The sequence below is a fragment of the Oncorhynchus keta genome, chromosome 17 (assembly GCF_023373465.1).
Source record: "Oncorhynchus keta strain PuntledgeMale-10-30-2019 chromosome 17, Oket_V2, whole genome shotgun sequence".
Lineage (NCBI taxonomy): Eukaryota > Metazoa > Chordata > Actinopteri > Salmoniformes > Salmonidae > Oncorhynchus > Oncorhynchus keta.
In genome coordinates, this window is record NC_068437.1 from 60,779,101 (window position 1) to 60,798,580 (window position 19,480).

The 19,480-nt window shown below is 42.4% G+C and overlaps 1 protein-coding gene across 2 annotated transcripts in view; it reads right to left on the minus strand.

The window, feature by feature from the left end:
- Positions 1–16,771, minus strand: part of LOC118376646 (cholesterol side-chain cleavage enzyme, mitochondrial) — a 34,288-nt gene extending 17,517 nt beyond the window's left edge. Inside the window, exon 1 of one of the 2 annotated variants that reach the window (XM_052466875.1) lies at positions 16,380–16,771. In XM_052466875.1, the coding sequence (XP_052322835.1) occupies positions 16,380–16,642 (263 nt within the window). In that variant the 5' untranslated portion in view covers positions 16,643–16,771. The remainder of the gene's footprint in view (positions 1–16,379) is intronic. The other variant, XM_052466874.1, reaches the window with a different exon arrangement.
- Between the last annotated feature and the right edge of the window lie 2,709 nt (positions 16,772–19,480).

The following is a 19,480-nucleotide window of genomic DNA, read 5'->3' on the forward strand; positions in this document are numbered from 1 at the left end:
CTGACTGTTCTACAGAGGACCATGTTCTACAGAGGACCATGTTCTACTAACTGAACTACAGAGGGCCATGTTCTACTGACTGTTCTACAGAGGACCATGTTCTACAGAGGACCATGTTCTACTGACTGTTCTACAGAGGACCATGTTCTACAGAGGACCATGTTCTACTGACTGTTCTACAGAGGACCATGTTCTACAGAGGACCATGTTCTACTAACTGAACTACAGAGGGCCATGTTCTACTAACTGAACTACAGAGGACCATGTTCTACTAACTGACCTACAGAGGGCCATGTTCTACTAACTGTTCTACAGAGGACCATGTTCTGCTAATTATTCTACAGAGGACCATGTTCTGCTAACTGTTCTACAGAGGACCATGTTCTACTAACTGATCTACAGAGGACCATGTTCTACTAACTGAACTACAGAGGACCATGTTCTACTAACTGACCAACAGAGGACCATGTTCTACTAATAATATAATAATAATAATAATAATAATATATGCCATTTAGCTGACGCTTTTATCCAAAGCGACTTACAGTCATGTATGCATACATTCTACGTATGGGTGGTCCCGGGAATCGAACCCACTACCCTGGCATTACAAGCGCCATGCTCTACCAACTGAGCCACAGAAGGACCGTGTTCTACTAACTGAACTACAGAGGACCATGTTCTACTAACTGAACTACAGAGGACCATGTTCTACTAACTGAACTACAGAGGACCGTGTTCTACTAACTGACCAACAGAGGACCATGTTCTACTAACTGACCAACAGAGGACCGTGTTCTACTAACTGAACTACAGAGGACCATGTTCTACTAACTGACCAACAGAGGACCGTGTTCTACTAACTGAACTACAGAGGACCATGTTATACTAACTGAACTACAGAAGGACCATGTTCTACTAACTGACCAACAGAGGACCATGTTCTACAAACTGAACTACAGAGGACCATGTTCTACTAACTACAGAGGACCATGTTCTACTAACTGACCAACAGAGTACCATGTTCTACTAACTGAACTACAGAGGACCATGTTCTACCAATTGACCAACAGAGGACCATGTTCTACTAACTGAACTACAGAGGACCATGTTCTACTAACTGAACTACAGAGGACCATGTTATACTAACTGAACTACAGAGGACCATGTTCTACAAACTGAACTACAGAGGACCATGTTCTACTAACTACAGAGGACCATGTTCTACTAACTGACCAACAGAGTACCATGTTCTACTAACTGAACTACAGAGGACCATGTTCTACTAATTGACCAACAGAGGACCATGTTCTACTAACTGAACTACAGAGGACCATGTTATACTAACTGAACTACAGAGGACCATGTTCTACTAACTGAACTACAGAGGACCATGTTCTACAGAGGACCATATACTACTAACTGACCAACAGAGGACCATGTTCTACTAACTGAACTACAGAGGACCATGTTCTACTAACTGAACTACAGAGGACCATGTTCTACTAACTGAACTACAGAGGACCATGTTCTACTAACTGAACAGAGGACCATGTTCTACTAACTGAACTACAGAGGACCATGTTCTACTAATTGACCAACAGAGGACCATGTTCTACTAACTGAACTACAGAGGACAATGTTCTACAGAGGACCATGTTCTACTAACTGAACTACAGAGGACCATGTTCTACTAACTGACCAACAGAGGACCATGTTCTACTAACTGAACTACAGAGGACCATGTTCTACTAACTGAACTACAGAGGACCGTGTTCTACTAACTGAACTACAGAGGACCATGTTCTACTAACTGACCAACAGAGGACCGTGTTCTACTAACTGAACTACAGAGGACCATGTTCTACTAACTGACCAACAGAGGACCGTGTTCTACTAACTGAACTACAGAGGACCATGTTATACTAACTGAACTACAGAAGGACCATGTTCTACTAACTGACCAACAGAGGACCATGTTCTACAAACTGAACTACAGAGGACCATGTTCTACTAACTACAGAGGACCATGTTCTACTAACTGACCAACAGAGTACCATGTTCTACTAACTGAACTACAGAGGACCATGTTCTACTAATTGACCAACAGAGGACCATGTTCTACTAACTGAACTACAGAGGACCATGTTCTACTAACTGAACTACAGAGGACCATGTTATACTAACTGAACTACAGAGGACCATGTTCTACAAACTGAACTACAGAGGACCATGTTCTACTAACTACAGAGGACCATGTTCTACTAACTGACCAACAGAGTACCATGTTCTACTAACTGAACTACAGAGGACCATGTTCTACTAATTGACCAACAGAGGACCATGTTCTACTAACTGAACTACAGAGGACCATGTTCTACTAACTGAACTACAGAGGACCATGTTATACTAACTGAACTACAGAGGACCATGTTCTACTAACTGAACTACAGAGGACCATGTTCTACAGAGGACCATATACTACTAACTGACCAACAGAGGACCATGTTCTACTAACTGAACTACAGAGGACCATGTTCTACTAACTGAACTACAGAGGACCATGTTCTACTAACTGAACTACAGAGGACCATGTTCTACTAACTACAGAGGACCATGTTCTACTAACTGAACTACAGAGGACCATGTTCTACTAATTGACCAACAGAGGACCATGTTCTACTAACTGAACTACAGAGGACAATGTTCTACAGAGGACCATGTTCTACTAACTGAACTACAGAGGACCATGTTCTACTAACTGACCAACAGAGGACCATGTTCTACTAACTGAACTACAGAGGACCATGTTCTACTAACTGAACTACAGAGGACCATGTTCTACTAACTGAACTACAGAGGACCATGATCTACTAACTGACCAACAGAGGACCATGTTCTACTAACTGAACTACAGAGGACCATGTTCTACTAACTGAACTACAGAGGACCATATACTACTAACTGACCAACAGAGGACCATGTTCTACAGAGGACCATGTTCTACTAACTGACCAACAGAGGACCATATACTACTAACTGACCAACAGAGGACCATATACTACTAACTGAACTACAGAGGACCATGTTCTACAGAGGACCATGTTCTACAGAGGACCATGTTCTACAGAGGACCATGTTCTACAGAGGACCATGTTCTACAGAGGGCCATGTTCTACTAACTGAACTACAGAGGACCATATACAACTAACTGAACTACAGAGGACCATATACTACTAACTGAACTACAGAGGACCATGTTCTACTAACTGACCAACAGAGGACCATGTTCTACAGAGGACCATATACTACTAACTGACCAACAGAGGACCATGTTCTACTAAATGAACTACAGAGGACCATGTTCTACTAACTGAACTACAGAGGACCATATACAACTAACTGAACTACAGAGGACCATATACTACTAACTGAACTACAGAGGGCCATGTTCTACTAACTGACCAACAGAGGACCATGTTCTACTAACTGAACTACAGAGGACCATGTTCTACAGAGGACCATATACTACTAACTGACCAACAGAGGACCATGTTTTACTAACTGAACTACAGAGGACCATGTTCTACTAACTGAACTACAGAGGACCATGTTCTACTAACTGAACTACAGAGGACCATGTTCTACTAACTGAACTACAGAGGATCATGTTCTACTAACTGACCAACAGAGGACCATGTTCTACTAACTGAACTACAGAGGACCATGTTCTACTAACTGACCAACAGAGGACCATGTTCTACTAACTGAACTACAGAGGACCATGTTCTACTAACTGAACTACAGAGGACCATGTTCTACTAACTGACCAACAGAGGACCATGTTCTACAGAGGACCATGTTCTACTAACTGACCAACAGAGGACCATATACTACTAACTGACCAACAGAGGACCATATACTACTAACTGAACTACAGAGGACCATGTTCTACAGAGGACCATGTTCTACAGAGGACCATGTTCTACAGAGGACCATGTTCTACAGAGGACCATGTTCTACAGAGGACCATGTTCTACAGAGGGCCATGTTCTACTAACTGAACTACAGAGGACCATGTTCTACTAACTGACCAACAGAGGACCATGTTCTACTAACTGAACTACAGAGGACCATGATCTACTAACTGACCAACAGAGGATCATGTTCTACTAACTGAACTACAGAGGACCATGTTCTACTAACTGACCAACAGAGGACCATGTTCTACTAACTGAACTACAGAGGACCATGATCTACTAACTGACCAACAGAGGACCATGTTCTACTAACTGAACTACAGAGGACCATATACTACTAACTGAACTACAGAGGACCATGTTCTACTAACTGACCAACAGAGGACCATGTTCTACTAACTGAACTACAGAGGACCATGTTCTACTAACTGAACTACAGAGGACCATGTTCTACTAACTACAGAGGACCATGTTCTACTAACTGACCAACAGAGGACCATGTTCTACTAACTGAACTACAGAGGACCATGTTCTACTAACTGAACTACAGAGGACCATGTTCTACTAATTGACCAACAGAGGACCATGTTCTACTAACTGAACTACAGAGGACCATGTTCTACTAACTGAACTACAGAGGACCATGTTATACTAACTGAACTACAGAGGACCATGTTCTAATAACTGAACTACAGAGGACCATGTTCTACAGAGGACCATATACTACTAACTGACCAACAGAGGACCATGTTCTACTAACTAAACTACAGAGGACCATGTTCTACTATTTGAACTACAGAGGACCATGTTCTACTAACTGAACTACAGAGGACCATGTTCTACTAACTGAACTACAGAGGACCATGTTCTACTAACTACAGAGGACCATGTTCTACTAACTGAACTACAGAGGACCATGTTCTACTAACTGAACTACAGAGGACCATGTTATACTAACTGAACTACAGAGGACCATGTTCTACTAACTGAACTACAGAGGACCATGTTCTACAGAGGACCATATACTACTAACTGACCAACAGAGGACCATGTTCTACTAACTACAGAGGACCATGTTCTACTAACTGAACTACAGAGGACCATGTTCTACTAACTGAACTACAGAGGACCATGTTATACTAACTGAACTACAGAGGACCATGTTCTACTAACTGAACTACAGAGGACCATATACTACTAACTGAACTACAGAGGACCATGTTCTACAGAGGACCATGTTCTACTAACTGACCAACAGAGGACCATATACTACTAACTGACCAACAGAGGACCATATACTACTAACTGAACTACAGAGGACCATGTTCTACAGAGGACCATGTTCTACAGAGGACCATGTTCTACAGAGGACCATATACTACTAACTGACAAACAGAGGACCATGTTCTACTAACTGAACTACAGAAGACCATGTTCTACTAACTGAACTACAGAGGACAATGTTCTACTAATTGACCAACAGAGGACCATGTTCTACTAACTGAACTACAGAGGACCATGTTCTACAGAGGACCATGTTCTACTAACTGAACAACAGAGGACCATGTTCTACTAACTGAACTACAGAGGACCATGTTCTACTAATTGACCAACAGAGGACCATATACTACTAACTGAACTACAGAGGACCATGTTCTACTAACTGAACTACAGAGGACCATGTTCTACTAACTGAACTACAGAGGACCATGTTCTACTAACTGAACTACAGAGGACCATGATCTACTAACTGACCAACAGAGGACCATGTTCTACTAACTGAACTACAGAGGACCATGTTCTACAGAGGACCATATACTACTAACTGACCAACAGAGGACCATGTTTTACTAACTGAACTACAGAGGACCATGTTCTACTAACTGACCAACAGAGGACCATGTTCTACTAACTGAACTACAGAGGATCATGTTCTACAGAGGACCATATACTACTAACTGACCAACAGAGGACCATGTTCTACTAACTGACCAACAGAGGACCATGTTCTACTAACTGAACTACAGAGGACCATGTTCTACTAACTGAACTACAGAGGACCATGTTCTACTAACTACAGAGGACCATGTTCTACTAACTGACCAACAGAGGACCATGTTCTACTAACTGAACTACAGAGGACCATGTTCTACTAATTGACCAACAGAGGACCATGTTCTACTAACTGAACTACAGAGGACCATGTTCTACTAACTGAACTACAGAGGACCATGTTCTACTAACTGACCAACAGAGGACCATGTTCTACTAACTGAACTACAGAGGACCATGTTCTACTAACTATAGAGGACCATGTTCTACTAATTGACCAACAGAGGACCATGTTCTACTAACTGAACTACAGAGGACCATGTTCTACTAACTGAACTACAGAGGACCATGTTATACTAACTGAACTACAGAGGACCATGTTCTACTAACTGAACAACAGAGGACCATGTTCTACAGAGGACCATGTTCTACTAACTGACCAACAGAGGACCATATACTACTAACTGAACTACAGAGGACCATGTTCTACAGAGGACCATGTTCTACAGAGGACCATGTTCTACAGAGGACCATATACTACTAACTGACAAACAGAGGACCATGTTCTACTAACTGAACTACAGAAGACCATGTTCTACTAACTGAACTACAGAGGACAATGTTCTACTAATTGACCAACAGAGGACCATGTTCTACTAACTGAACTACAGAGGACCATGTTCTACAGAGGACCATGTTCTACTAACTGAACAACAGAGGACCATGTTCTACTAACTGAACTACAGAGGACCATGTTCTACTAATTGACCAACAGAGGACCATATACTACTAACTGAACTACAGAGGACCATGTTCTACTAACTGAACTACAGAGGACCATGTTCTACTAACTGAACTACAGAGGACCATGTTCTACTAACTGAACTACAGAGGACCATGATCTACTAACTGACCAACAGAGGACCATGTTCTACTAACTGAACTACAGAGGACCATGTTCTACAGAGGACCATATACTACTAACTGACCAACAGAGGACCATGTTCTACTAACTGAACTACAGAGGACCATGTTCTACTAACTGAACTACAGAGGACCATGTTCTACTAACTGAACTACAGAGGACCATGTTCTACTAACTGAACTACAGAGGACCATGACCATTACTACTAACTGACCAACAGAGGACCATGTTCTACTAACTGACCAACAGAGGACCATGTTCTACTAACTGAACTACAGAGGACCATGTTCTACTAACTGAACTACAGAGGACCATGTTCTACTAACTGAACTACAGAGGACCATGTTCTACTAACTACAGAGGACCATGTTCTACTAACTGACCAACAGAGGACCATGTTCTACTAACTGAACTACAGAGGACCATGTTCTACTAATTGACCAACAGAGGACCATGTTCTACTAACTGAACTACAGAGGACCATGTTCTACTAACTGAACTACAGAGGACCATGTTCTACTAACTGACCAACAGAGGACCATGTTCTACTAACTGAACTACAGAGGACCATGTTCTACTAACTATAGAGGACCATGTTCTACTAATTGACCAACAGAGGACCATGTTCTACTAACTGAACTACAGAGGACCATGTTCTACTAACTGAACTACAGAGGACCATGTTATACTAACTGAACTACAGAGGACCATGTTCTACTAACTGAACAACAGAGGACCATGTTCTACAGAGGACCATGTTCTACTAACTGACCAACAGAGGACCATATACTACTAACTGACCAACAGAGGACCATATACTACTAACTGAACTACAGAGGACCATGTTCTACAGAGGACCATGTTCTACAGAAGACCATGTTCTACAGAGGACCATGTTCTACAGAGGGCCATGTTCTACTAACTGAACTACAGAGGACCATATACTACTAACTGACCAACAGAGGACCATATACAACTAACTGAACTACAGAGGACCATATACTACTAACTGAACTACAGAGGACCATGTTCTACTAACTGACCAACAGAGGACCATGTTCTACTAACTGAACTACAGAGGACCATGTTCTACTAACTGAACTACAGAGGACCATATACTACTAACTGACCAACAGAGGACCATATACAACTAACTGACCAACAGAGGACCATGTTCTACTAACTGACCAACAGAGGACCATGTTCTACTAACTGAACTACAGAGGACCATGTTCTACTAACTACAGAGGACCATGTTCTACTAACTGACCAACAGAGGACCATGTTCTACTAACTGAACTACAGAGGACCATGTTCTACTAATTGACCAACAGAGGACCATGTTCTACTAACTGAACTACAGAGGACCATATACTACTAACTGACCAACAGAGGACCATATACTACTAACTGAACTACAGAGGACCATGTTCTACAGAGGACCATGTTCTACAGAGGACCATGTTCTACAGAGGACCATGTTCTACAGAGGGCCATGTTCTACTAACTGAACTACAGAGGACCATGTTCTACTAACTGAACTACAGAGGACCATATACTACTAACTGACCAACAGAGGACCATATACAACTAACTGAACTACAGAGGACCATATACTACTAACTGAACTACAGAGGACCATGTTCTACTAACTGACCAACAGAGGACCATGTTCTACTAACTGAACTACAGAGGACCATGTTCTACTAACTGAACTACAGAGGACCATGTTCTACTAACTACAGAGGACCATGTTCTACTAACTGACCAACAGAGGACCATGTTCTACTAACTGAACTACAGAGGACCATGTTCTACTAATTGACCAACAGAGGACCATGTTCTACTAACTGAACTACAGAGGACCATGTTCTACTAACTGAACTACAGAGGACCATGTTATACTAACTGAACTACAGAGGACCATGTTCTAATAACTGAACTACAGAGGACCATGTTCTACAGAGGACCATATACTACTAACTGACCAACAGAGGACCATGTTCTACTAACTGAACTACAGAGGACCATGTTCTACTAACTGAACTACAGAGGACCATGTTCTACTAACTGAACTACAGAGGACCATGTTCTACTAACTGAACTACAGAGGACCATGTTCTACTAACTGAACTACAGAGGACCATGTTCTACTAACTGAACTACAGAGGACCATGTTCTACTAACTGAACTACAGAGGACCATGTTATACTAACTGAACTACAGAGGACCATGTTCTACTAACTGAACTACAGAGGACCATGTTCTACAGAGGACCATATACTACTAACTGACCAACAGAGGACCATGTTCTACTAACTACAGAGGACCATGTTCTACTAACTGAACTACAGAGGACCATGTTCTACTAACTGAACTACAGAGGACCATGTTATACTAACTGAACTACAGAGGACCATGTTATACTAACTGAACTACAGAGGACCATGTTCTACTAACTGAACTACAGAGGACCATATACTACTAACTGAACTACAGAGGACCATGTTCTACAGAGGACCATGTTCTACTAACTGACCAACAGAGGACCATATACTACTAACTGACCAACAGAGGACCATATACTACTAACTGAACTACAGAGGACCATGTTCTACAGAGGACCATGTTCTACAGAGGACCATGTTCTACAGAGGACCATGTTCTACAGAGGACCATATACTACTAACTGACCAACAGAGGATCATGTTCTACTAACTGAACTACAGAGGACCATGTTCTACTAACTGAACTACAGAGGACCATGTTCTACTAATTGACCAACAGAGGACCATGTTCTACTAACTGAACTACAGAGGACCATGTTCTACAGAGGACCATGTTCTACTAACTGAACAACAGAGGACCATGTTCTACTAACTGAACTACAGAGGACCATGTTCTACTAATTGACCAACAGAGGACCATATACTACTAACTGAACTACAGAGGACCATGTTCTACTAACTGAACTACAGAGGACCATGTTCTACTAACTGAACTACAGAGGACCATGTTCTACTAACTGAACTACAGAGGACCATGTTCTACTAACTGAACTACAGAGGACCATGATCTACTAACTGACCAACAGAGGACCATGTTCTACTAACTGAACTACAGAGGACCATGTTCTACAGAGGACCATATACTACTAACTGACCAACAGAGGACCATGTTTTACTAACTGAACTACAGAGGACCATGTTCTACTAACTGAACTACAGAGGACCATGTTCTACTAACTGAACTACAGAGGACCATGATCTACTAACTGACCAACAGTGGACCATGTTCTACTAACTGACCAACAGAGGACCATGTTCTACTAACTGAACTACAGAGGACCATGTTCTACTAACTGAACTACAGAGGACCATGTTCTACTAACTGACCAACAGAGGACCATGTTCTACTAACTGAACTACAGAGGACCATGTTCTACTAACTGAACTACAGAGGAACATGTTCTACTAACTGAACTACAGAGGAACATGTTCTACTAACTGACCTACAGAGGACCATGTTCTACTAACTGAACTACAGAGGAACATGTTCTACTAACTGAACTACAGAGGACCATGATCTACTAACTGACCAACAGAGGACCATGTTCTACAGAGGACCATGTTCTACTAACTGACCAACAGAGGACCATATACTACTAACTGAACTACAGAGGACCATGTTCTACAGAGGACCATGTTCTACAGAGGACCATGTTCTACAGAGGACCATGTTCTACTAACTGAACTACAGAGGACCATGTTCTACTAACTGAACTACAGAGGACCATATACTACTAACTGAACTACAGAGGACCATATACTACTAACTGAACTACAGAGGACCATGTTCTACTAACTGAACTACAGAGGACCATGTTATACTAACTGAACTACAGAGGACCATGTTCTACTAACTGAACTACAGAGGACCATGTTCTACAGAGGACCATATACTACTAACTGACCAACAGAGGACCATGTTCTACTAACTACAGAGGACCATGTTCTACTAACTGAACTACAGAGGACCATGTTCTACTAACTGAACTACAGAGGACCATGTTATACTAACTGAACTACAGAGGACCATGTTCTACTAACTGAACTACAGAGGACCATATACTACTAACTGAACTACAGAGGACCATGTTCTACAGAGGACCATGTTCTACTAACTGACCAACAGAGGACCATATACTACTAACTGACCAACAGAGGACCATATACTACTAACTGAACTACAGAGGACCATGTTCTACAGAGGACCATGTTCTACAGAGGACCATGTTCTACAGAGGACCATATACTACTAACTGACCAACAGAGGACCATGTTCTACTAACTGAACTACAGAGGACCATGTTCTACTAACTGAACTACAGAGGACCATGTTCTACTAATTGACCAACAGAGGACCATGTTCTACTAACTGAACTACAGAGGACCATGTTCTACAGAGGACCATGTTCTACTAACTGAACAACAGAGGACCATGTTCTACTAACTGAACTACAGAGGACCATGTTCTACTAATTGACCAACAGAGGACCATATACTACTAACTGAACTACAGAGGACCATGTTCTACTAACTGAACTACAGAGGACCATGTTCTACTAACTGAACTACAGAGGATCATGTTCTACTAACTGAATTACAGCGGACCATGTTCTACTAACTGACCAACAGAGGACCATGTTCTACTAACTGAACTACAGAGGACCATGTTCTACTAACTGAACTACAGAGGACCATGTTCTACTAACTGACCAACAGAGGACCATGTTCTACTAACTGAACTACAGAGGACCATGTTCTACTAACTGAACTACAGAGGACCATGTTCTACTAACTGAACTACAGAGGACCATGATCTACTAACTGACCAACAGAGGACCATGTTCTACTAACTGAACTACAGAGGACCATATACTACTAACTGAACTACAGAGGACCATGTTCTACAGAGGACCATGTTCTACAGAGGACCATGTTCTACAGAGGACCATGTTCTACAGAGGGCCATGTTCTACTAACTGAACTACAGAGGACCATGTTCTACTAACTGAACTACAGAGGACCATGTTCTACTAACTGAACTACAGAGGACCATATACTACTAACTGAATTACAGAGGACCATATACTACTAACTGAACTACAGAGGACCATATACTACTAACTGAATTACAGAGGACCATATACTACTAACTGAATTACAGAGGACCATGTTCTACTAACTGACCAACAGAGGACCATGTTCTACTAACTGAACTACAGAGGACCATGTTCTACAGAGGACCATGTTCTACTAACTGACCAACAGAGGACCATATACTACTAACTGACCAACAGAGGACCATATACTACTAACTGAACTACAGAGGACCATGTTCTACAGAGGACCATGTTCTACAGAGGACCATGTTCTACAGAGGACCATGTTCTACAGAGGGCCATGTTCTACTAACTGAACTACAGAGGACCATGTTCTACTAACTGAACTACAGAGGACCATATACTACTAACTGACCAACAGAGGACCATATACAACTAACTGAACTACAGAGGACCATATACTACTAACTGAACTACAGAGGACCATGTTCTACTAACTGACCAACAGAGGACCATGTTCTACTAACTGAACTACAGAGGACCGTGTTCTACTAACTGAACTACAGAGGACCGTGTTCTACTAACTGAACTACAGAGGACCATGATCTACTAACTGACCAACAGAGGACCATGTTCTACTAACTGAACGACAGAGGACCATGTTCTACTAACTGAACTACAGAGGACCATATATTACTAACTGACCAACAGAGGACCATGTTCTACAGAGGACCATGTTCTACTAACTGACAACAGAGGACCATATACTACTAACTGACCAACAGAGGACCATATACTACTAACTGACCAACAGAGGACCATATACTACTAACTGAACTACAGAGGACCATGTTCTACAGAGGACCATGTTCTACAGAGGACCATGTTCTACAGAGGACCATGTTCTACAGAGGACCATGTTCTACAGAGGACCATGTTCTACAGAGGGCCATGTTCTACTAACTGAACTACAGAGGACCATGTTCTACTAACTGAACTACAGAGGACCATATACTACTAACTGACCAACAGAGGACCATATACAACTAACTGAACTACAGAGGACCATGTTCTACTAACTGACCAACAGAGGACCATGTTCTACTAACTGAACTACAGAGGACCATGTTCTACAGAGGACAATATACTACTAACTGACCAACAGAGGACCATGTTCTACAGAGGACCATATACTACTAACTGACCAACAGAGGACCATGTTTTACTAACTGAACTACAGAGGACCATGTTCTACTAACTGACCAACAGAGGACCATGTTCTACAGAGGACCATATACTACTAACTGACCAACAGAGGACCATGTTTTACTAACTGAACTACAGAGGACCATGTTCTACTAACTGAACTACAGAGGACCATGTTCTACTAACTGAACTACAGAGGACCATGTTCTACTAACTGACCAACAGAGGACCATGTTCTACTAACTGAACTACAGAGGACCATGTTCTACTAACTGACCAACAGAGGACCATGTTCTACTAACTGAACTACAGAGGACCATGTTCTACTAACTGAACTACAGAGGAACATGTTCTACTAACTGAACTACAGAGGACCATGATCTACTAACTGACCAACAGAGGACCATGTTCTACTAACTGAACTACAGAGGACCATGTTCTACTAACTGACCAACAGAGGACCATGTTCTACAGAGGACCATGTTCTACTAACTGACCAACAGAGGACCATATACTACTAACTGAACTACAGAGGACCATGTTCTACAGAGGACCATGTTCTACAGAGGACCATGTTCTACAGAGGACCATGTTCTACAGAGGGCCATGTTCTACTAACTGAACTACAGAGGACCATGTTCTACTAACTGAACTACAGAGGACCATATACTACTAACTGACCAACAGAGGACCATATACAACTAACTGAACTACAGAGGACCATATACTACTAACTGAACTACAGAGGACCATGTTCTACTAACTGACCAACAGAGGACCATGTTCTACTAACTGAACTACAGAGGACCATGTTCTACAGAGGACCATATACTACTAACTGACCAACAGAGGACCATGTTCTACTAACTGAACTACAGAGGACCATGTTCTACTAACTGAACTACAGAGGACCATGTTCTACTAACTACAGAGGACTATGTTCTACTAACTGAACTACAGAGGACCATGTTCTACTAATTGACCAACAGAGGACCATGTTCTACTAACTGAACTACAGAGGACCATGTTCTACAGAGGACCATGTTCTACTAACTGAACTACAGAGGACCATGTTCTACTAACTGAACTACAGAGGACCATGTTCTACTAATTGACCAACAGAGGACCATATACTACTAACTGAACTACAGAGGACCATGTTCTACTAACTGAACTACAGAGGACCATGTTCTACTAACTGAACTACAGAGGATCATGTTCTACTAACTGAATTACAGAGGACCATGTTCTACTAACTGACCAACAGAGGACCATGTTCTACTAACTGAACTACAGAGGACCATGTTCTACTAACTGAACTACAGAGGACCATGTTCTACTATCTGACCAACAGAGGACCATGTTCTACTAACTGAACTACAGAGGACCATGTTCTACTAACTGAACTACAGAGGACCATGTTCTACTAACTGAACTACAGAGGACCATGTTCTACTAACTGAACTACAGAGGACCATGATCTACTAACTGACCAACAGAGGACCATGTTCTACTAACTGAACTACAGAGGACCATGTTCTACTAACTGAACTACAGAGGACCATATACTACTAACTGACCAACAGAGGACCATGTTCTACAGAGGACCATGTTCTACTAACTGAACTACAGAGGACCATGTTCTACTAACTACAGAGGACCATGTTCTACTAACTGAACTACAGAGGACCATGTTCTACTAATTGACCAACAGAGGACCATGTTCTACTAACTGAACTACAGAGGACCATGTTCTACAGAGGACCATGTTCTACTAACTGAACTACAGAGGACCATGTTCTACTAACTGAACTACAGAGGACCATGTTCTACTAATTGACCAACAGAGGACCATGTTCTACTAACTGAACTACAGAGGACCATGTTCTACTAACTGAACTACAGAGGATCATGTTCTACTAACTGAACTACAGAGGACCATGTTCTACTAACTGACCAACAGAGGACCATGTTCTACTAACTGAACTACAGAGGACCATGTTCTACTAACTGAACTACAGAGGACCATGTTCTACTAACTGAACTACAGAGGACCATGTTCTACAGAGGACCATGTTCTACAGAGGGCCATGTTCTACTAACTGAACTACAGAGGACCATGTTCTACTAACTGAACTACAGAGGACCATATACTACTAACTGACCAACAGAGGACCATATACTACTAACTGAACTACAGAGGACCATATACTACTAACTGAACTACAGAGGACCATGTTCTACTAACTGAACTACAGAGGATCATGTTCTACTAACTGAACTACAGAGGACCATGATCTACTAACTGACCAACAGAGGACCATGTTCTACTAACTGTTCTACAGAGGACCATATACTACTAACTGAACTACAGAGGACCATGTTCTACTAACTGAACTACAGAGGACCATGTTCTACTAACTGAACTACAGAGGACCATGTTCTACTAACTGAACTACAGAGGACCATGTTCTACTAACTGAACTACAGAGGACCATGTTCTACTAACTGACCAACAGAGGACCATGTTCTACAGAGGACCATGTTCTACAGAGGACCATGTTCTACAGAGGACCATGTTCTACAGAGGACCATGTTCTACAGAGGACCATGTTCTACAGAGGACCGTGTTCTACAGAGGACCATGTTCTACAGAGGACCATGTTCTACAGAGGACCGTGTTCTACAGAGGACCATGTTCTACAGAGGACCGTGTTCTACAGAGGACCGTGTTCTACAGAGGACCGTGTTCTACAGAGGACCATACACTGATTGGCCACCTATAACAATGGGTAAGCAGGTAGCTTTGTGGTTAGAGCGTTGTTCCAGTAATCGACAGGTCCTCGAGCTGACAAGGTAAAAATCTGTCGTTCTTCCCCTTAACAAGTCAGTTTACACACTGTTCCCTCGTAGGCTGTCATTGTAAATACCAATTTGTTCTTAACTGACTTGCCTAGTTAAATACAAAATGCAAATAAAGTTGTAGAGAATATCATTACTAACCTCCTAATCTGTCTATGGGTCTGATTGTGACTGACGGTGCTGAAGCTGCACGGTCTCTTACCTGTTTATAGATCTGACTGTATCATACCTGTAAATTGGACCAAAGGTATTGAAGTTGTGCACCATGACTCTGTGGATGTTCCTGAATCCGTCTAGTTTCCAGAAACTGTAGAGGTTGAGAAGTCCGTTTCTCCAGAGACCTGGGATCTCACTGAAGTTCTGGACCGTACTGCTGTTATCTGGGGACAGACCCTGGCGCACCACCGGCATACTGGAGTTGTGGCGGGCACTGGGTAGTCCACATGCTGGCAGAGCCAGAGAACTGCGACACACACTCCACCTCACCATCATAGCAGCGTCTCTATCCTACCTCACTTCTTCTAACTCTTCTTCTGTCTGTTTCTTTTTCTCATCCGGCTCTATGCTCTCTCTGTGCTCTCTCTATGCCCTCTCCACTGTGTCTCTCCTCTCCTGTATCCTTGAATGTTTCTTTCGGGGACAGCTTGTGTGATGTAATGGTGTCAGCCTGTGGCAGGTCAAGGCTCCCCTCATCCAGACACACACTTTGGGTTAGTCTTCTGTTTACTGTGGGACTTTCTTACAATGCTGAAATATCCAACTTCCTAACATAAGATGTTATAGCTGGGGATTTAATTGTTGGGAATGTGTGTTAGTTGAATAGTCTTGTTTAATCTTGTTTTCTAAGAAAATACCCACAAAGTACTAAGTTGGTTGTTCTTCAATTACGGTGGCATTTGGGCATAGCATTTTGGAAAAAATGTCAATCATTTTTCTAGATTTGTATTGATTGAAATGGATGTGGGTATATCTTCCCATTGTAAATAATGTGGTAGCTTAATGACTTTAAATCATTTTTACCATTATGATAATAGCGACCCATCAGTAGAAGTAGTGATGCTGGAGTTTTTGAAATGGAGACCACAGATTCTCAAATCTAAGGTCATCAATCATTGAAAAAGTGTTTAGAATGTTATTTCCCGTCAATTAAATTGACTAACACCAAGTGACATTTTGAATTTAGACACAACAAATTAACAATAAATCCTTGAATTTATGATGTACTAAAAGGTTGTTATTAGCTAATATTGTTATTTAATATGGACCTCTCCCCAGATAAAAGTTAGAGAATGCTCAAGGACCTTGTATATCTTTGTCATCAGGGATTTTTCAAGGTGGTAACACCAAAGACAAACTGAAGGACACACATTATACTATTAAAAATACATTGTATTTTAATACCCTTCCTTGTTTTTATTGACCGATGCAATATATGAAATACTTTTGTTCTCAATCTAGTATTCAAAATAATAAATATATACTTCTAAAATAGATGTTTCTAAACCCCCTCAGTTCACCTCTACACATCTCCAGTGGGACAAGCCAATTTGCCCCAGTAGTTTCTACATATAGATGCATTGCAGTATAAAGAACTCTCGTATGTTTTCTTATTAAATAATAGTTCAATAAAATAAATGTATTATTTATCATGTCCTTTTAACATATTTTTATATGGTGCCAATGTCAAGAGACAACATTTACAAACGCAATTGAAGAATAACCCAAATGCCAAGTCAAAAATGTTTGAATTCTCACATTGCTCTACATCTCATCTGAGTGTAATGTTTAATATCCTTCCATTGTTAGATCGTCGTGTCCTAGCCCTGAGACCTTGGGAGTGTGTTCTGCCTACATCTCATCTGAGTGTAATGTTTAAGATCCTTCCATTGTTAGATCGTCGTGTCCTAGCCCTGAGACCTTGGGAGTGTGTTCTCCCTACATGTCATCTGAGTGTAATGTTTAAGATCATTCCATTGTTAGATCGTCGTGTCCTAGCCCTGAGACCTTGGGAGTGTGTTCTGCCTAAACAGATGTAGAGGGAGGGAGGCTACAGGAAGGCAGGATGAGCTTGGCCTTGCATCCCGTGTTAATGGAAGGCAGGATGAGCTTGGCCTTGCATCCCGTGTTAATGGAAGGCAGGATGAGCTTGGCCTTGCATCCCGTGTTAATGGAAGGCAGGATGAGCTTGGCCTTGCATCCTGTGTTAATGGAAGGCAGGATGAGCTTGGCCTTGCATCCCGTGTTAATGGAAGGCAGGATGAGCTTGGCCTTGCATCCTGTGTTAATGGAAGGCAGGATGAGCTTGGCCTTGCATCCTGTGTTAATGGAAGGCAGGATGAGCTTGGCCTTGCATCACATGTTAATGGAAGGCAGGATGAGCTTGGCCTTGCATCCTGTGTTAATGGAAGGCAGGATGAGCTTGGCCTTGCATCACATGTTAATGGAAGGCAGGATGAGCTTGGCCTTGCATCCTGTGTTAATGGAAGGCAGGATGAGCTTGGCCTTGCATCCTGTGTTAATGGAAGGCAGGATGAGCTTGGCCTTGCATCCTGTGTTAATGGAAGGCAGGATGAGCTTGGCCTTGCATCACATGTTAATGGAAGGCAGGATGAGCTTGGCCTTGCATCCTGTGTTAATGGAAGGCAGGATGAGCTTGGCCTTGCATCCTGTGTTAATGGAAGGCAGGATGAGCTTGGCCTTGCATCCTGTGTTAATGGAAGGCAGGATGAGCTTGGCCTTGCATCCTGTGTTAATGGAAGGCAGGATGAGCTTGGCCTTGCATCCTGTGTTAATGGAAGGCAGGATGAGCTTGGCCTTGCATCACATGTTAATGGAAGGCAGGATGAGGTTGGCCTTGCATCCTGTGTTAATGGAAGGCAGGATGAGCTTGGCCTTGCATCCTGTGTTAATGGAAGGCAGGATGAGCTTGGCCTTGCATCACATGTTAATGGAAGGCAGGATGAGCTTGGCCTTGCATCCTGTGTTAATGGAAGGCAGGATGAGCTTGGCCTTGCATCCTGTGTTAATGGAAGGCAGGATGAGCTTGGCCTTGCATCCTGTGTTAATGGAAGGCAGGATGAGCTTGGCCTTGCATCCTGTGTTAATGGAAGGCAGGATGAGCTTGGCCTTGCATCACATGTTAATGGAAGGCAGGATGAGCTTGGCCTTGCATCCTGTGTTAATGGAAGGCAGGATGAGCTTGGCCTTGCATCCTGTGTTAATGGAAGGCAGGATGAGCTTGGCCTTGCATCCTGTGTTAATGGAAGGCAGGATGAGCTTGGCCTTGCATCCGGTGTTAATGGAAGGCAGGATGAGCTTGGCCTTGCATCC